This window comes from Panthera pardus, unplaced genomic scaffold, assembly GCF_024362965.1.
Source record: "Panthera pardus isolate Hobbes unplaced genomic scaffold, ASM2436296v1 HiC_scaffold_18, whole genome shotgun sequence".
NCBI classification, from domain to species: Eukaryota; Metazoa; Chordata; class Mammalia; order Carnivora; family Felidae; genus Panthera; species Panthera pardus.
Genome location: NW_026526743.1, coordinates 6652261 through 6671900, shown reverse-complemented (window position 1 = coordinate 6671900; position 19640 = coordinate 6652261). Strand labels below are relative to the sequence as shown.

The window sequence follows — 19640 nt, the reverse complement described above, 5'->3', positions numbered from 1 at the left end:
AAATCTGGATAGATTTTTTTTCCCGAGGGATGTTGGAGTTACCCACCCACTCCAAAGTCCTCGGCCCTGTAGGAAGATATAAACTACAAATCCCATGAGGTCTGCGGAACGCTGGCGGTAGAAATAAAGGGAATAGGTGTCCCGGTGGTTCTTGGGATGTGTAGTCCCTGAACTCGCACGCTTCCCACAGTTGTACACACCCATCCTCCTTCTGCAGGGGGCTTAAAAGACAAGCAGTAAATCAGCCCTACAGTTGTTACGTGTGGGTGTGTATGTGTGTGTTTCAGTGCCTGTGCACAACTGTGACACATTATAGCCTTGTGTTTTTGCGATCCTGTGTGTGCCAAGGTGCATGCTGTTTATAAGGACTCGTATTATGTCTGTAAGTGTTCATATAAATCTGCCTGTAAAGTTTTGTGACTGCGATTGTTTCTCTGGGGTATCTGCTCAACCCACACAACGAGGTGTGAGACGTGTTCCCACCATCAGCTCAATTAGCAATCTTTACACTGTCTGTTGTATTTAGGCTCCTGCCTCTATTTTAAAATTCTCTTCTGCAATGGTGAAGAATTCCAGCTCTGATCTAGGCAATCATGGGTTTGATACTTGTCTCTGCCCACTTCCTAGTTGCGGGGTCTGGGGCTAATCTCTGCCTCCTGGGGTTGTTGAGTGTGTACATGTGATATCTGGTAGGTATCAGACGTTGGCTGTGTACAGACTTCTACCTTCATAGGCACTCGTTGAAGTTCTCTTCTTCCCTTTGCTTTTCGGTGGTGAAGGTTTTTTCACTTCCCAGGCCTGCTGTTGGCTCTCAAGGCTAACACTGGAATTGAAATGCTTAACCTTAGAAGTACAGGCCCCCTCCCTGCTGGTGAAAATAACATCAGCAAGATTAGAAGAAGATGTTCCCTGCAATGGCAGAAAAAACAGACGCTGGTCTGCGTCATAAAGATGGTCCAGATAAAGGAATAAACTAAAGTATCAGGTTTACTCTGTTGTCCAGTGTGAAAACAGGACTAAGAATTTATGATATTTTAAAACAGTCCTTAGCAGAGTTATTTGCACAGAGGAAACTTTTAAATTTAAGGGAGAAATGTGCTGTGAAAGATACTGCGTAGCTGACCTTCTTGTGACTATCAGCACATCTCCTGGGCCCTCAAACTCACACCAACAGGAAGGAGGCTTTGTATTTGTTAACCATGCCAAGAATGGTATTCTCCCAAATATCATCCTCAGATGTGGGCACAGGGAGAAGCCCTTCCCTTGCAGGGAGTGTTGGGGGCCAAAATGAGTACAGAGGAGGGATTTTGCCCCAATGTATAGAACCACGTTTTCCAGATCTGGTAACATATGATCTCTTTTCCTACCCAATGACTTCCATGTGCTTGATTCTCTTTCTCCTCTTTTCCTCATGGGAATGTTTGTCTGAATTGTTATTATTACAATTCCCTGCGCCTTCCCCGTTGTGGATTTGTTAGGGAGAGAGGAACTGTGTATGTGGTTTACAGGATGTCAAACCAGTGGGAGGCACACCCAAGCCTGACTGAAGGGGCTGGTCTGACCCCAAGAGCCCGATCTGACCACCAAGACCCTGGGCTTTTGTCCTTGGGGAGTGGGTCAGTGTGTTCCATGTCCAGGATCTGTATATGTGGGTTGGGTAGTCAGAGGAGTGGAGCATGTCAGAGACAGCTAATTGCCTGCCCATAACTCTGTCTCCTCCTCAAAAATAGAGCACTGGTTGGGGCGCCTGGGTGGCTCAGTTAAGCGTCCGACTTTGGCTCAGGTCATGATCTCACGGTTCGTGGGTTCAAGCCCCACATTGGGCTCTGTGCTGAGAGCTCAGAGCCTGGAGCCTGATTCGGACTCTGTCTCTCTCTCTCTCTCTCTCTCTCTGCCCCTCCCTTGCTCACGCATTGGCTGTCTCTTTCTCAAAAATAAATAAACATTAAAAAAAAAAACCAGAACACTGGTTTCATTTGAAGTAGCAAAACACCCAGCTAGCTAAAGGGCGAGCCAGAGACCTAACCTTCTTTGCAATTAGGAGAGGCCAATAAGATGGGATTGAACATTGCTGGGTGGGGCTTCCAGAAAGGCTCTAGAAAGGGTCTCGGTTAGCTGAGAGGTGCACCTTTCTGGCCCTCAGCTTTCTGCTGTCTTCCCTTCCTGGAAGCGGATGTAACAGCTAGAGCTCCAGAAATCATGCTGTGACCACAGTGTGACCTCGTGGACGGAAGCAGAGCAGAAAAGCAGAAGGAGTCTCAATTCTTGATGGCACTTTGGACCTGCCTTTCCTGCCCAGGACTGCCTACCTCCTTCCCTTAGGCCGTGTGTGAGGAAAGCAAACCCCCAATTCACCAGAACCAGTGTTATTTTGTGTCTCCCTTACCAGCAGCCAAACATAACTCCTAAATGACATTGTTGGCGTAGTGCTGGCATTATGATGGGAAGGGATCTGAGTCAAGTGCAGAAATGTGAAGAGGCATTCACAGGATGACCATGAAATAAACAAAATTCTGGGAGCATGAGATTAGGCTGAAACGCATGAAAGAAAACCACCTATGTCCCTCCTTAGAGACCTCCAGGGGCGCCTGGGTGGCTCAGTCGGTTAAGTATCCGACCAGCTTAGGTCATGATCTCATGGTTCGTGGGTTCGAGCTCCATGTCAGGCTCTGTGCTGACAGCTCAGAGCCTGGAGCCTGCTTTGGATTCTGTGTGTGTGTGTGTGTGTGTGTGTGTGTCTCAAAAATAAACATTAAAAAAAAGTATATAGAAAGACAATTGTTTTAAAAAGAGAGAGAGACCTCCATAAGAGACCACATGGAGAGAGGTCCCAGCCACCCCAAACGGAGCCACCCTAAGCCAACAATTCCCGCTGAGCCAGCAGAAGACTGTGGATGCACAAGCAAAAATCCCAGACAAGAGGCGTGCCTCCGTGGCCCAGTTGGTTAAGCGTCCAGCTCTTGCTTTCGATTCACGTCATGATCTCACGGTTTGTGAGTTCGAGCCTGTCAGGCTCTGTGCTGACAGTGGGGAGCCTGCTTGGAATTCTCTCTGTCCCTCTCTCTCTCTGACCCTCCCCTGCTCACACTCTCTCTCAATCTCAATATAAAGAAATAAACTTAAAAAATTAAAAAAAAAAAAAGCCCAGACAAGATCAGCCATGCCCAGAAGAACTGCCCAGCTGAGCCCAGCACAAACTGCCAACCTCATAAGCTCAATGAAAGGTTTCCAAGGAGCACCAGTCAGATGTGAGGTGGTTATTCTGTACAAGCAAACGGATACAGGCAGGCAGCTTCCAAGAGGCCCTCGAGTCCGCTGATTGCAAGCTGCGTGCTGTGTGGATAGAGAAACTGGTTTCACTAATGCGCCATGTGGGGGAGGGTAGAGACTTAGATGTCCCGTATTATTTGTTTTCCCCTTCTTTCACATCGTAATAGAACTGCCGATTCAAAAAAAAATTGGTAGTGTTTATTTTTCAAAGAGAGAGAGAGGGAGGGAGGGAGACAGAGTGCAAGTGGGGGAGGGGAAGAGAGAGGGAGACACAGAATCCGAAGCAGGCTCCAGGCTCTGAGCTGTCAGCACAGAGCCTGATGCGGGGCTCGAACTCACAAACTGTGAGATCGTGACCTGAGTTGAAGTCAGACGCTTAACCGACTGAACCACCCAGGCGCCCCAAGAACTGCTGATTTTTTTTTTAAGTTTATTTATTTATTTTGAGAGAGAGAGTACAAGTGGAGGAGGGCCAGAGAGAGAGGGAGAGAGAATCCCAAGCAGGCTCTGCACTGACAGCGGGGAGCCTGATGCAGGGCTCGAGCTCATGAACCTTGAGGTCATGACCTGAGCCGAAACCAAGAGTCGGATGCTTAACCGACGGAGCCCCACAGGCACCCCTGGAACTGCTGATTTTAAGTTGGGCTTAACAGTCCAGTGAGGACAAGCAAACAGCTACAGACGGCAACAGAGCTAAGTTCTGCCCGGAGGAAAGAATGGGCGGGGACGTGTCTGTCTCCTGCTTTGCCCTCCGCGGCTGTCTGGAACCAGAACTGGGGGAGACATCACAAGGTCCCCGTCGACTCAAGCCCCCAGGACGAAAAGCCATAGGCCCCGGGGGGGCTTAAACAGAAACCATTCACTTCTCACCGTTCTGGAGGCTGGAAGTCTGGGTCAGGGTGACTGTGCGGTCGAGTTCTGGTGACAGCCTGTCACCTCCGTGCTGTGTCCTCAGATGGTGCAGAGACAGTGCTCTGGCCTCTTTGAGTACTCACAAGGACACTAATCCCATGACCGGACCTCCACCCTCATGACCTCATGGAAACTTGGTTACCTCTCAAAGACCCCACCTTCCACAAACCATCACACTGGGGATTAGGGCTTCAACTCACGGATTTTGTGGGGACATATCAGCTATGTGTGCGGGATCAGCCATCTTCCCTGAGCCACTGATATTTGGGATTCGGGGCCCAGAACCCAGGCCCCTATGTGCTCAGGAATGTGTGCCCATCCTAAAGGTCACAAAGGTGGGCACTGCTTTGTCACTACGAGCGGATCCCTCTCCAGTGAGCAACTTGAAAATTGTTTTTTTTGGGTTGGTTTTGCATTTTAAAATTGAGATATAGATCAGTTAAGCGTCCGACTCTTGATTTCAGCTCAGGTCATGATCTCATGGTTTGTGAGTTCGAGCCCCGTGTTGGGCTCTGCGCTGACAGTGTGGAGCCTGCTTGGGATTCTTTCTCTCTGTCTCTCTGCCCCTCCCCTGTTCACTCTCTCTCAAAATAAGGAAACTTAAGTAAACATAATGAATAAAGTAAATATAAGTAAATAAGGAAAATAAGGAAACTTAAAAAAAACTTTAAAAAAACATAAAAATAGGGGTGTCTGGGTGGCTCAGTTGGTTAAGCGACCAATTTCAGTTCAGGTCGTGATGTCACAGTTCATGGGTTCAAGCCCCACGTCGGGCTCCGTGCTGACAGCTCGGAGCCTGGGGCCTGCTTCGGATTCTGTGTCTCCCTCTCTCTCTGCCCCTCCCCTGCTCATGTTCTGTCTGTCAGCAATAAATAAATGTTAAAAAAAAAAGAAAATTAAAAAAATAATAAAGTGTAGAGTTCAGGAAGTGCCTGGCTGGCTCTGTCAGTGGAGGGTGTGACCCTTGACCTCAGGGTTGTGGGTTCAAGCCCCACGTCGGGCTCTCTGCAGGCGGCACAGAGCCTGCTTTGGATCCTCTGTCTCTCTCTTTCTGCCTCTCCCCTGCTCATGCTTTCAAAAATAAATAAATATTTTTAAAAATCATAAAAATAAAAAAATAGAAATAAATTAAAAAAAATTTTTTTTAACTGTATAGCTCAGGGGCTTTTTATATTCACAGGCTGGTGTGTGATACCATCACCACTAAGGCATTTCCATCCCCCTCCCCCTCCCCCTCCCTCCCCGCCCCTGGAGAATCACGACTCCGCTCCCCCAGCCCCTGTAACCCACTCATCTACTTCCTGCCTCCGTGGATTTGCCCTCTGCACAAGTCATACAAATGAAATCACACAACCTGTGGCCTCTGGTGTCTGGCTTCCTTCACCCAGCGTCCCGTTTCTGAGACTGGTCCACACTGCAGCCGGTATCAGGACCTCCTCCTGGTTTATGGCTGAATAAGACGCCTTAGCATGCATTCCTCGGTTGCTGGACATTTGCGTGTGTCTCCACCTTCTGGCTGTTGGAATGTTGCTGCCGACATTTGTGCACAGTGTGTGTGTGTGTGTGTGTGTGTGTGTGTGTGTGTGTGTACGAACGTATGTTTTCAGTTCCCTCGGGCAGACCCCTGGGAGTAGAATGACTGGGTCATCCGTTAACTGTGTTTAGCCTCTCCAGGACCTGCCAGAGTGGTTCCCACACGCTGTGTGACATTCCCACCAGCAGGGGGGAGGCTCCACCTTGACACATCACCCTATGGAGTGTTGTAAGTCAAGGGGACCGGACAGGCTGGCTGCGGGGTAATAATGATAGAACTCGGTAAGTGTCTGTAAGCGGAGCATTTATTTCAAACCGCAGAGACGGGACAGGTCCTCCCAGGGCTCTGGCTCCAGCCCCAGGGCCTCACTTCCAGCGGCCTCCAACGCGGCCCTTCCCTGCCCCCTTCCGGCTGTAGGAGAAGAGAGAGGGGGTGTCAGGCAGGACGGGCTCCCCCAGCGTCTGAGCTGGGCCCTGCCCCCAATTCAGGAAGTCCCCGCCCCCCCCCTCCCAAAAAAAAAAAGTCCAGCTCTCCCTGCCCAGAGGAAGGGGCAGGCAAATGCGTTTTCCCGTCGCGGACTGGGGCGGTGGGCTTGATGGCCTAAGGCCGGCTCCCCCCGACCTGAGGGAATTGATGTCCGTGGGTGCGCTCAGGGTGTCCCTGCGGAAGCTGATAAATGTTTAGCAGGACGGGCTGGGGGAAGGGAGGGACGGGTGAGTGAGCGTGGGTAGCACCAAGATGGGTCAAGGCTGGCAGGAAGGACGCAGCCGGTGGGAGGCATGGAGAGAGGAACCGAGAGCCGGAGAAAAGGAGGCTAGGGACGCGGAAATAGTCACGGCCGTTACAGCGGTTACGGGCACTCGGGGCGGGCCACCCTGGGCACCGCAGGTTTTGACCGGCTTCCCCGGCCTCCCCCCACCACGGGCCGGGAGCACCGACCCCTGCCCCTGCGACAGCCCGGTGCGCTCCAGCCATCGTCCACCCTCCCTGGGGGCAAGATCGCCTGCCCCACTTGACAACCCGGAGAAGGACACACAGAGAGAAAGGGACAGATGCCCAGAGGGGGTCGAGGGACTGGAGGGGAGCCACAGGGAAGGAAAGAGGAACCCCAGGGTTGGAGCAGGGGCGTGGGGCTCAGCGGCCCAGGCACACTTACAACTTCTGGGCGTGGCTGATGCGGTTGTACAGCACATTGATCTGCAAGGGGAGAGAAGGGGATGATGGGGCGGGGGCACGCCCGCCCACGGGGCACGCCCGCCCACCCCTGCTCCGCGCCAGACACGCACGCACGCCCCTGCCTTGCATGGGACAGGCACCCATGCACGCATGCACGCCCCTGCCCTGCACCAAACACGCCCACTCGCCCCTGCCCTGCGCCAGACACGCACGCATGCACGCACGCAGGCCCCTGCCCTACGCGGGACACGCCAGATACGCATGCACGCCTGCCTACCCCTGCCCTGCACCAGACACGCCCACCCGCCACTGCCCTGCGCCGGACACACACGCACACATACCCCTGCCCTGCGTGGGACACGCACGCACGCATGCCCACCCCTACCCCGCGCTGCCCTCCGTGGGACACGGGTCTCACCTCATACTTCTGCTGCTTCAGCTTCGCCATAAGGTCAAACTTCTCAGACTCCAGCTGGTGGATCCAGTCCGACAGCTCCTGGGCCTTCTCCCTGGCAGGGGCAGAAGGGCTGTCACGCACCGGGCCAGCCCACAGCCCAGAGAGAACGGTCCAAAGCCACACGGCCAGTCTCCTCTGAGTTGGGCATTATTGGTACCATTTTGTTAAGAGGTGTGGCCAAAATATTCAAAGTGAACAGAAGAAAGGGGTTTTTAAGTCTCTGCCCCCTGTCTCCACATCCAAAAGTCATTTCCGTAAGGGAGAATAATGTCATGGTCAGGAACTCTGGCTCTGGAGTCAGGAAGCCCCGGTTCAAATCCCCTCTCTGCTATCTTCTGGCAAGAGTGATTCCCTAGAATCCTATTTCCCTCTCCATAAAATGCACACAAAAATCTGTGGCTGCCTGCTCTATATCTCTTCTCCCTTTCTTCCTTAGACACAACCTTTGGCAACAGGTCCAGTTAAAAAGCTACTCTCCCAAATCTCCCTGTGCGTGAGGGTGGGGGTGACCAGTGGGGTGAAGGCAGTCATTAGGCACGGCTTCTGAGCAAGCCTTTTGTGGCTCCTTCCTTGCGACTTCTTCCTGCTGCTTGGGTGTGTTGGCTGGAGCTCCAGCAGCCACATTGGACTATGAGGTGATTTTGAGAATGGAAATATGGGGCTAAATGTGGCAGAGCAGAAAAACAGGAGTCTGGGTCTCCAGTGATTTTGTAGAGGTCCCATACCAGCTATGGACTACCCTAGTGTCAGATTGCTTCTCTGTGACAAAATCAGCCTCTGTATTTTAGGCTGCTATAGACAGATCTCTTTAGTAGAGGCCAAACTTATCCTTTTTTTTTTTTTTAAGTTTATTTATTTACTTTGAGAGAGAGAGCACACGCATGGGGGGGGGGGGGGGAGGCAGAGAGAGGGAGAGAGAGGATCCCAAGCAGACTCTGCGCTGTGAGCCCAGAGCCTGAGGTGGGGCTCAAACCCATGAACTGTGAGTTCATGACCTGAGCTGAAATCAAGAGTTGAATACTTCAGGGACTGTGCTGACAGCTCAGAGCCTGGAGCCTGCTTCGGATCATGTGTCTCCCTCCCTGCCCCTCCCCTGCTCGTGCTCTGTCTCTCTCTGTCTCCGTCTCTTAAACATAAATAAACATTAAAAAAAAAAAAAAACAATTGAACATTCAACTGACTGAGCCACCCAGGCCCTGAGGCCAAGCATATTCTTAACTGACAAAAATCTGCAATAAACCTAGTGTCACTATTCACTTGATTATTACTAGCCTTCCTGGTTTTCTCTCGATAGCTACCACCCTCTGCTCTGGGGCATGTTTTTATCTAAAAAAAATTGCATACACCCTGAAGACCTTTATCTGATGAATACAGTGGAGATAACAGGGCCTCAATATTAGCGGACCCCAATGACGAGTGGCTGTGTGCTGGTGGACAGGGGAAGAAGAGGACAAGAGGGAAAAATGAACACCAGCTACGTGTTATTTTATGCCCTGTGATAACGTGCTCAGAAGGCAGGGCACATGGTGAGCTGCGGGCTGGAGCCATTCAAACGCCTCCCAGAGCTGATCCCGCGAGCCGTGTCCTCACGCTGGTAGTCTGAAATCCGCATGGTGAGAGTAGTTACGTCGCAGAAATGGGCAAATGCTATACTCTGGAGTCTCTGCCCCCGGAGACCCAGCTGTTAACCAGCGACCATCACCCCATTTTATACCACAGCGAGCCCAGGGTTCAAATCCCCGCTCTCATGCTTGCACGCTGTGCAGCCCTGGAAAGCTTACTTAACCTCTCTGTGCCTCAGGTCCCTCATCTTTAACGTGAGGATAATGATAGGATCTACCTCACAGGGCCATGAGCCCTGCAGCCATCCCCTTCACTATCGTCGCCTCACCGACCTTTCCCAGGCGGACCAGGTAGGCTGTGTCCTCCTATCCTCATTTTTACCAGTAAGGAAAGTGAGGCTCAGAGAAATTACCTCACGTGCCTAAGATCACTCAGCAGTGAGCGGTGGAGCAGGCACTGAGCGCTGAGCGCTGCCGTCGGAGGCTGAGTTCCAGACCCCATCACTGTGCAGCCTCGGGGGTAGTGGGGGTTCCTGGCTACATGAGCCACGTCCCAGGCCAGAGTACGTCAAAGCACAAATGACGACCCCAGAGGAAAAGTCCTCCGCAGCCTTCCCACTGACGGCTTATCATGAGGTGTGGGCTGTTGTGAACGGGAGGTGAAGGGGGAGGTAGAGTCTGGTGGGGCAGAGACGTGGTTGGAAAGTTCTCACCGGCACATCTGGCTTCGATTCAGAGAAAAGACGGGGCCTTCCTAAGTTTCCACAGGACATCAAGGAGTCAACATAATCTCCTAAATTTGGGGGAGTTATCTCGTCTGGCCTTATTACCTCCCAGGCTCCACAGGTCACGGTACCCACAAAAAGTGGGTCCTATACCAGTGACATGTATCACAGGGAAGACAGCAAGGGGCCCAGAGAGGGGGAGACCCTTGCCCGAAAGTCACACAGCACGAGGGCTCAGACCCGGGCTTCTGCCCTCCCAGAGTTGGTCCCCTTATCTCCCTGTCTTACAACAAGCCCGTCCCACGCTGAGGCCCCCAGGACACCTACCGGAGTTGGTCTTCTCCCATGTGGTCGATGTTCAGAGGCTTTTTACGCTCAGACAGGATGCGTAGTTTCATCTCCCGGCCTGTCTGGCGCTTACCACGCTTTTGTTCTGCCTGAGGGGACAGAAGGGGAGGTACTCAACTGTGGGACTGATCAGAACACAGGGGGCTGAGCTCCTCGCCACCTGTCCCTACACCCAGGAATCCGGGCCCCTGGCCCCTCTTCCCTCAGACCCAGGAGTCCCGGCCCCTAGCCCCTCCTCCCTCAGACCCAGAAGTCCAGACCTCCACCCCCCTCCTCCCTCAGACCCAGGAGTCCAGGCCCCCAGCCCCTCCTCCCTCAGACCCTGGAGTCCAGACCCCAGCCCCCTCCTCCCTCAGACCCAGGAGTCCAGACCCCACAGCCCCTCCTCCCTCAGACCCAGGAGTCCTGACCCCTAGCCCCTCCTCCCTCAGACCCAGGAGTCCCGGCCCCTAGCCCCTCCTCTTTCAGACCCAGGACCCAGATCCCCAGCCCCTCCTCCCTCAGACCAGGCCTCAGGCCCCCAGCCCCTCCTCCCTCAGACCCAGGAGTCCAGGCCCCCAGCCCCTCCTCCCTCAGACCCAAAAATCTGGGCCCCTAGCCTCCTCCTCCTCCCTCAGACCTCCCCTATCAGGAACCAGAAGTCTAGGCCCCCAGCCCCTCCTCCCTGGGAATGGAGACCTTAGGTCCCAGGGGACTGAACTCACCTTGACCAGGTAACCCCCAAAATGGGCTCCCATGTTGGATAGAACCTTCTTCTTTTTGGCATCATCCTCAGCCCGCTTCTTGGCCTCTTCTTCCTCCTTCCGCATTTTCTCCTCCTAAGGGAAGAAAGGGGTTAACCCCAAGGCCACCCTCTGGGGGGAGGGGTCTGAGATTCCGGTGGGGGAGGGGGGGCTCAGGTGTGAGCCGATGGAAGCAGCAATCAACCAGACCCAAGGCATGGGACAAAGTCAAGGTCAGGAAAGGCAAAAATGCAGGCATTCTGCTCCTGGCCCTTCCAGGCCTGGCTCTGTGACCACCTGGGCTCTGTGACCACCTGCGGCTCTGTGATCACCTGCGAGTCCCTTTCCTCTCTGGTCCTTAATATCCCTCAAGCAAGAATTAAAATGCAAGGGATGTGCCTGCTTGTTTTCTACAGTCCTGTAGCCTGAAGGCCGATGGTGAGGTTGCTGTGTGGCCTCAGTGCAGATACTCACCCTCTCTGGGCCTTCATCTCCCTTATTCTCAGGAGACAAGAATGTCTCAGAGGATGAAGGAGGGTGACTGGTGATGGGGTGGGGGGCTTGGGGCACCAGAAGGGGCTGAATGAGCTCGAGCCTGAGGAAGGGGTTTTGCAACGTCTAGTGACGGCATCCCCACGTTTCAAAGTCTGCACCGCATGCCCCAGAAACGGTGGCTTGCAGACCAACCCCTCTGCCCCCTGGAAGTGCTGGTGAGGTGGGCACGATGGGTTTTTGCAGGCCCCACCTGAATCAGTTTCCTCCTGCTGCTGTAATTGGCAAACTGAGGGGCTTAAACCAGCAAAAGCTTATCACCTTACAGCTCTGCGGGTCAGAAGTCTGAAATGGGTCTTATGGGCTAAAACCAAGGAGTGAAGAGGGCCGGTTCCTGCTGGGGGCTCCCGGGGAGAATCCACTCCCTTGCCCTTGCTTCTAGGCACCGCATGCAACCCTTGGCTCCTGGCCCCTTCCTCCCTCTGCAAAGCTAGCAGGACACTATCTTCAAGTATCTCTGACTCTGACCCTACGGTCTCCCTGTTGTAAGGACCTTTGTGATAACACGAGGCCGATCTGGATAATCCAGAATCATCTCCCACCTCAACGTCCTTAACTCGATCGCACCTGCAAAGTCCCTTTTGCCATGCCAGGTACCATATTCACAGACTCTGGGAATTGGGACATGAACATCTTGGGGAGACCAGTATTTGCCGACCATGTCAGTCTACTACCAATCTTTGAAAGTGGTTCAGGCGGGCCACTCCTTGATTCCAAGTCAGGTCGTGCCTCCAAGGCCCTACACCAACGGGAATATTCTAACCAGTGGCCTACAACTAGCCAGCAATTTGCTCCAAGATGGACAGGTGACCAGTCTGAAGGCACCCCAGGATCATGCAGAAGACAGACAAAAGAGTTTGAGCCCAAGTAGCTGGTGGTCATTTGTCACCCCTGCCTGAGAACGGGATGTCCAGCAGGGTGACCAACAACTCCGTTCGCCTCGGTCTGATGGGACACAGGATTTTCAGGGCGCCGACCAGGAAAGTCCCAGGCAAACCCAGGATGAGCTCACCACCTGCAATGTCCATAGAAAGGTGAGCCCGGGGGATGGGAAGAGAAGAGCTGGGAGATTTTGCTTAAGTTCCTTGATCCAGCCATACCTGAAGCAAGTCACACTCTACACTTGTTTAGTTATGTGAGCCAATAAAATTCTCTTTCTGCTGAACTCAGTTTGGGCTGGGGTTTCTGCCCCTTCCAACCGACAGATCCTTGAATAACACAGCACAAGGGCTCTCTCAGGACCGCAGACAATATCATGACTGGGAAATGGAGCAACCAGCTGAAGAAGTACATTTGGTCTCCCAGGGGAGGGGAGGCACCCACCGCCAGCTTAGCCTGACGCTCGCGCTCCTTCTCGGTTCTGAAGCGCTGTTGTTCAGCTCTCTCTGACCGGCGCCGCTCCTGGAGGAGAGAGAAAAATGAGGGGGTGTAGGAACCCCCACCCCTCCCCCCGCCCCTGCAAAGGAGGTCAAGAGCAGAGATGAGCTAGTTTGCGTGCGACCACCGACTTAGGCAAGCGCCCAAAGATTCGGCCTCGGGCCTGCCCTGGACCCCAAGGAAGGCCCCGGGGGAGGGAGGCGTTCGCCGCACCCCGGTCGCCCCACTCACAATGCGCTCCTTCAGCGCTATGAGCTCCTCTTCCTCCTTCTTCCGCTGCTCAAAATGCACGTCAATGAGCGTCTGCAGCTCCAGCAGATCCTTCTCCATGCGCTTCCGGTGGATGTCCTACAGCACGGAGGGTGCGGGCCCCCGTCATTCCCGGGCAGGACAGGGGAGGAGGCACCAGCCTGCGGGCACCTTTGAGCGACGTCGGGGGCGGGGCCCCCTGCCGGCCGGGACGGGCTTGGACAGTCTAGAGAACCAGGGGCGCTTTCGCGATGTTTCCAGCAGGTGGCACTAGAGGCCCACTCGGTTCATTAGGCGGCCTCCCAAAGGGAGCGGGACCCAGCGCCTCTTCCTAATTTGCACAAAAGCGCCCTGGGGACCGGATGTCCAGGTACTTACATCGAAGTCCACACGTTCCCCTTCTGGGATCTTCGGGGGAATCAGAGGAGGGACCACAGGCCTGTCGGGCGGAAAGGGGGGAAAACTGGGGCTCCCGGGCTGCGCCGACCAGCAGGTGGCAGCCACGCGCGGTTCGGAGCACCAGGCAGGTGGCTGGCTCTTCCGAATCCAGATTCCGCGGGCTTGCCAGTGAAATTTCCAAAACTTGCCTCCAGCAAACGCATGTAAAATAGTTCGCTAATAATGTTTCCTACCGATTACATGTGCAAATGATGAAATTTCAGATATAATGGGTTGAATTAAATGCTGTTAAGATGAATTTTACCCGTTTTGTGCTACTTTTTAAAACGTGGCTTGTAAAAAATATATAGTTACAGACGCGGCTTGCGTTGTATTCGTACAGGGCGGTGCATTGGGGGCGGAGCGTGGTCAGCCCTTCATCTGGCTTTAATCGGAATTCTCTCCCCTGTTTTATTTTTTTTTTTATGTTTTTATTTATTTTTGAGACAGAGAGACAGAGCATGAGCAGGGGAGGGGCAGAGAGGGAGGGGGACACAGAATCCGAAGCAGGCTCCAGGCTGTCAGCACAGAGCCCGACGCGGGGCTCGAACTCACCGAGTGTTCTATCGTGACCTGAGCTGAAGTCGGGCGCTTAACCGACTGAGCCACCCAGTCGCCCCTCTCCTCTGGTTTTTAAGACAGCACGTTCACCTGATTTCTTCCCGCTCCTCTGAAGGGAGCTCTTCTGAGAGCTTTGCCCTTTTATTCATCCATAGGACACTCTCATGACCCGTGTCCCTCACTCCCGTGGCTTTGATTATCATTCATTATGGGAGATTCACCGACTCCGTCTCCAGCCTGGACTCACTTCTAAGTCCCAGACTCAGGTTAACAGGAGCCTCCTGAACATTTCCCGCTTTCTCACATGTCACGCCCTTGCTGAACTCATCGATTTCCCCAAGACCGAGTGGGGTTCCCAGCCCAGACCCCAGACCGTGGTCCTTTCCTCCTCCTTCCCTTCGCCCCAATGGCAAGTCCTGACCCCTTTGCCTGGCAATCTCCCCAGTCTGTTCCTTCCTTTCCACCCCTTGCCCCCTGCCCCAGCTCAGGCCTCAGTCCCTCTCACCAGAACCTTCCTGCCAGCCTCCTCCTGGCCTCCCAGTCTCCAGCTGTCCACCTTCGGTTCCTCGTCTTTCATGACTTTAGAGGGGCATTTCTAACACCCAGATCTCATCCTTAAGACAAAGTCCGAGCAACTCAGCATCCAAAGCCCTTCTCCATCTGACCCCAGTCAACTCCTCCAGTAACTTCTCTCCTCCGTCACAGACACATTTCATGGTTCCCCGGCTATGCCATGTGCCTTTGTACCCCTGGGCCTTTCATATGCTGTTCCCTCTGCCTGCAATGCCCTTCCCCTGAGGCCTTCCCTCCTCCTGAAGCACACCTATGATCTCTTGCTCCCCCTTACTCTCTCACTCAGGTCTGTCTCCTCTGCTCAAAACCCTTCCAGGACTCCCCAGGGCCCCCGGCCTTCAGGGCCCAGCCCCTTCTTGCCCTCCACACTCCAGCCACAATGGAATTGGTGTCACTGGCCAAACCAACCCAGAGGACTCTGCATCTAAGTTATTTCTTATGCTTGCGTTGCTGCCTCCTTGCGTCTCCAAGCTTGGGCCCCGATGTCACTTCCTCCAGGACCCTCTGCCCCCATGAGCTTTCATGGCCTCCACAGATCTGCCTAGTTTGGAACCTCATCATCAGAATGAGCTGTGTCTGTGTCGGTTCCCTGAAAGCCTGGCCTAGATCCAGCCGCCACACCCTGCAGGCTTTCTCACCTACAATACCCCTCCAGCCTCATTCAGCTAGTGAACTCTTCATCCCTCAGGACTGAGGCGTCACCTCCCCTGGGAAGCCTTCCCTGACTACCCAGGGCAAACATAGGGCCCTCTTCTGTGCTACCATCACTGTCACGGGGTCTGTTTCCCCAACAGAGCAGACAGGGTCTGACTTGCCCAACACCACGGGAAGGTCTCTGGAACGTGTGCTGAAAGAAGGAAGCCCTGTCCTTTCCCATATCAATTGCCCCAGCTCCTTTCCTGCTTCCCCTCCCCCACCCTATCTCTGGTGGGGCACACATTAAGGAGGATAAGATTGGGACCCCCCCCCCCCACCTCCACCCTCCTAGGATCTCACCTTGGTTTGGGCCGCTCCTCTTCTAATGGGAAAACACAAAGAGATAATTAACAAGAGTTCATAGGGGCGGGCCTGACACGCCCAGAGAGGGAACACCCCCCTCCAAGCTATGGCCCCCAGGAGCAGCTCTAGGGGACAGGCATGAGTGGGGGGCAAGAGGGGGGAAGGAAATCAGGGTGGCCGTAAAGGAGGAAGAGGGTCACACGCATCAGATATACATTCAGAACTGGTGTGGGGATCCCCCCCACAGGGGTCCAAACCCCCAGATCTTCCTCCTATCACCTGCCCAGAGCTCAGCTCCCTCCCCCGCACCCCCCTCCCCCGCATTAAGACCTAGCACTGCAGGGTGTCCCCAGCCCTCCCCCTTGGGGACACAGGAATCCTGGGCTCCCAGTAGTAGCCCCTTCTGCAACTCGGGCCCCAACCTTTGAATGTATATGGAGGAAAAAAATAACGGGGTGGGGGCGAAGATGGGCGGGAGGGGGAGGGTGCCTGTCCGCAAACATCCAACCCTTCTACAAGTATTCCTCCAGGTTGGGGAAGAAGGCTTGGGTGTCGGTCCCTTTAAGAAGGAAGGGAAAGGGTTAAAGCCTCAGCGAGGCCATTTCCCTTCGTGGACACCAGAGGGCGCGCGAGCTCTCCGGGGCTTAAAGGACCGGGCCTGGGCGGGTTACAGGGGGGGCGCAGGGGTTCCTCGCGGGGGTCAGGGCCCGAGGATATCGGTCTCGGCAAGCGAAGCAGCCGCGGTTACCTCGCTCTGCCACCGGCTCCGGCTCCTCGGCGGCTGGGGAGGAGGCAGGGGGGAGGGGGAGAGGGGAGAAGCGAGGATGGGGGAGCGAGGGGGAGCGGCCACGCCGGGGAGTGGGGGGCAGAGAGGAAAGAGAGGGGAGAGGCTGTTAAAGGACCTGAAGCCGGGGCGGTCGGGAGCCCCGTCCCCGCCGGCCTCTGCCCTGCCCAGCGCCCCCTCCCCACCCGGCCCCGCGGGGCAGCCCTCGAGGCTGCAGCCCCGCGGAGTCCAGGCCTCACCTTCCTCCTCCTCCTCCTCCGCAGCCTCCTCTGCAGGTAGGGGTGGGGGCAGAGAAAGCAGGGTTAGGAGCCCTCGGGGCCCGCGCAAGGCGCCGGAACCCCGGAGGGTGGGCGTGGGGGCAGTGGGCGACCCCGCCTGTCCTCTCGCCTCCCGCCTGCCTGTCCCCAGGCCACCAAGGCCGGCCCACTCCCCACTCACCTTCGGGCTGCTCCCTGAAGGCAGGGGTGGGAGGAAAGAGCGAGAGGGACGGTTAGAAGTCTTGCAGGTGGGAGAATGTTCCCACATCTCCACGCCCCCAGCCCTCCCGCCTGCCACTCACTCCTCATATTCCTGCTCCTCGGTGTCAGACATCCTGTGTGACCTGAGGACCAGAAAACGCGGCAGTGAGCTGGGGTCCCGATGGAGGAGGGGCTGGGGGCCTGGACTCCTGGTCTGAGGGAGGAGGGGCTGGGGTTCAGGACTCCTGGGTCTGAGGGAGGAGTGGCTGGGGCCTGAACTCCTGGGTCTGAGGGAGGAGGAGCTTGGGGCCTGGGGCCTGGTCTGAGGGAGGAGGTCCTGGGGGTCAGGACTCCTAGGTCTGAGGGAGGAGGGGCCTTGGGAGGTCTGAGGGAGGAGGGAGGAGGAGGACTTCCAGGTCTGAGGGAAGAGATCCTGGGAGTCAGGACTCCTAGGTCTGAGGGAAGAGGGGCTGGGGGGCAGGACTCCTGGGTCTGAAGGAGGTGGGGCTGGGGGCCTGGACTATTGGGTCTGAGGGAGGAGGGGACTGGGGGCCTGGGTCTGAGGGGGGACGGGCTGGGTGTAGCTGGGCTCTTAGGTCTGCCAGAAGAGGGGCAGGGGGGCGGCAGGGGGCCTGGACTCCTGGGTCTGAGGGAGGAGTGGCTGGGGCCTGGACTCCTGGGTCTGAGGGAGGAGTGGCTGGGGGCCAGGACTCCTGGGTCTGAGGGAGGAGGGGCTGGGGGCCTGGGCTCCTGGGTCTGAGGGAGGAGGGGCTGGGGGCCTGGACTCCTGGTCTGACGGAGGAGTGGCTGGGGGCCAGGACTCCTGGGCCTGAGGGAGGAGGGGTTGGGGGTCTGGACTCCTGGGTCTGAGGGAGGAGGGGCTGGGCGGCAGGACTCCTGGGTCTGAGGGAGGAGTGGCTGGGGGCCAGGACTCCTGGGTCTGAGGGAGGAGGGGTTGGGGGTCTGGACTCCTGGGTCTGAGGGAGGAGGGGCTGGGGGTCTGGACTCCTGGGTCTGAGGGAGGAGGGGCTGGGGGCAGGACTCCTGGGTCTGAGGGAGGAGGGGGCTGAGGGCCTGGACTCCTGGGTCTGAGAGAGGAGGGGGCTGGGGGTCTGGACTCCTGGGTCTGAGGGAGGAGGGGCTGGGGTTCAGGACTCCTGAGTCTGAGGGAGGAGTGGCTGGGGCCTGGACTCCTGGGTCTGAGGGAGGAGGGGGCTGGGGGCCTGGACTTTCGGTTCTGAAGGAGGAGGTCCTGGGAGGTCAGGACTCCTAGTTCTGAGGAAGGAGGGGCTGGGGTTCAGGACTCCTGGGTCTGAGGGAGGAGGGACTGGGGATCTGGACCTCTGGGTCTGAGGGAGGAGGGGCTGGGGGCCAGGACTCCTGGGTCTGAGGGAGGAGGGGCTGGGAGTCTAGTCTCTGAGGGAGGAGGGGCTGGGGGTCTGGACTCCTGGGTCTGAAAGAGGAGGGGGCTGGGGGTCTGGACTCCTGGGTCTGAGGGAGGAGGGGCTGGGAGTCTAGTCTCTGAGGGAGGAGGGGCTCGGGGTCTGGACTCCTGGGTCTGAGGGAGGAGGGGCTGGGAGTCTAGTCTCTGAGGGAGGAGGGGCTCGGGGTCTGGACTCCTGGGTCTGAGGGAGGAGGGGCCTGGGACCTGGACTCCTAGGTCTGAGGGAGGAGGGGCTGGGATCTGGACTCCTGGGTCTGAGGGAGGAGGGGCTTGGGGCCTGGGGCCTGGTCTGAGGGAGGAGGTCCTGGGGGGTCAGGACTCCTAGGTTTGAGGGAGGAGGGGCCTCAGGAGGTCTGAGGGAGGAGGGAGGAGGAGGACTTCCAGGTCTGAGGGAAGAGATCCTGGGGGTCAGGACTCCTAGGTCTGAGGGAAGAGGGGCTGGGGGGCAGGACTCCTGACTGGGGGCCTGGACTCCTGGGTCTGAAGGAGGTGGGGCTGGGGGCCTGGACTATTGGGTCTGAGGGAGGAGGGGACTGGGGGCCTGCATCTGAGGGAGGAGGGGCTGGGTGTAGCTGGGCTCTTAGGTCTGACTGAAGAGGGGCAGGGGGGCGGCAGGGGGCCTGGATTCTTGGGTCTGAGGGAGGAGAAGCTGGGGGCCAGGACTCCTGGGTCTGAGGAAGGAGGGGCCGGGGGCCCTGACGGGGAAAGGGCTTTGGGCGGTGTGGTCGGGCACAGCCCCAAAGCCACCACTCCTGCCCCTCCACCACCACAGCTGTCCTCTTTTGTCTTATGACATGTCCATGGGAACCCGATCTGAGCTGGGATTAGGAGAAGGTATTTGGGAAGGGACTGGGGCCTGAAGACAATAGCTGTCCCACCTCCAAAGGCTATTTCGGGGGGATGTCGTAGATGGTGAAATAGAGGACATTTCCTAAGAAGGGATTCAAGGAGGGAGGCTCCTGGGAGACTTAGTCACACCCGCTCCCTCCCACCCCTCCCCTCTGGCTGGTTACCTTCCCACCTGTCCCCTCCTTTCCCCACCACCCACAGCCTAGGAGGAGGCAGGACGGGACAAGAGCAGCCCCGTCCACAGACCTCATCCTGACCCCTACAGGGACACCACCCCAACTTTGAGGTCCTCCAGGCTCCACAGTACCCAGGTTAAGAGCATCCCTAAATCCTGATACCCGCAGATCCTGAGACCCCAATTTACGATGTCCCTGGTTTCTGGGGACACACGAGTCCTCGTGTCTCCAGATTCCGAGACCCCAATACTTGAGACCCCAGACTGTGGGCTCAGACTTCCTCAGATCCTGACGCCTGAGGTCTTAACACCTAAGTTCTGAAGCCTCAGCATCCTGAGACCCCCCAATTCCTGAATCCCTAGAGTCTGAGGCCCCCAGTCCTGACATTCAGATTGTCTAATATCCAAGCCCAGATACCCCCCAATTTCTGAGATCCCCTCAGACTCAGACCTCCCAGGTCTGAAGGTGTGCTCC

At 56.2% G+C, this 19640-nt stretch overlaps 1 protein-coding gene, 1 long non-coding RNA gene and 1 pseudogene across 5 annotated transcripts in view; 1 reads left to right on the top strand and 2 right to left on the bottom strand.

Moving 5' to 3' along the window:
- Nucleotides 1–6002: 6002 nt before the first annotated feature.
- Nucleotides 6003–16845, bottom strand: TNNT1 (troponin T1, slow skeletal type). 3 transcript variants are annotated; one of them, XM_053905759.1, is made up of 13 exons: nucleotides 16799–16845; nucleotides 16678–16691; nucleotides 16484–16508; nucleotides 16204–16238; nucleotides 15453–15474; nucleotides 13263–13323; nucleotides 12867–12983; nucleotides 12582–12659; nucleotides 10689–10802; nucleotides 9964–10073; nucleotides 7311–7401; nucleotides 6873–6913; nucleotides 6003–6127 (listed from the first exon to the last, which is right to left on the bottom strand). In XM_053905759.1, the coding sequence occupies exons 1-13, from the start codon at nucleotides 16828–16830 to the stop codon at nucleotides 6082–6084; spliced, it is 786 nt and encodes a 261-aa protein (XP_053761734.1). In that variant the 5' UTR covers nucleotides 16831–16845; the 3' UTR covers nucleotides 6003–6081. The 3 variants fall into 3 exon arrangements, with proteins under 3 accessions (XP_053761734.1, XP_019293425.1, XP_019293426.1); XM_019437880.2 differs by lacking the exon at nucleotides 16204–16238 and having other exon boundaries at nucleotides 16479–16508; nucleotides 16799–16840; XM_019437881.2 differs by lacking the exon at nucleotides 16204–16238 and having other exon boundaries at nucleotides 15453–15471; nucleotides 16479–16508; nucleotides 16799–16840.
- A 276-nt stretch (nucleotides 16846–17121) lies between these two features.
- On the bottom strand, nucleotides 17122–17789 carry LOC128778087 (osteoclast-associated immunoglobulin-like receptor; annotated as a pseudogene).
- Nucleotides 17790–17796: 7 nt separating this feature from the next.
- The window catches only part of LOC128778006 (uncharacterized), a 42084-nt gene continuing 40240 nt past the window's right edge, over nucleotides 17797–19640 (top strand). The window contains exons 1-3 of one of the 2 annotated variants that reach the window (XR_008423314.1): nucleotides 17797–17894; nucleotides 18358–18442; nucleotides 18540–18598. This is a non-coding gene — a long non-coding RNA (uncharacterized LOC128778006). Of the gene's footprint in view, nucleotides 17895–18357; nucleotides 18453–18539; nucleotides 18599–19640 lie in introns of those variants that run through there. The other variant, XR_008423313.1, reaches the window with a different exon arrangement.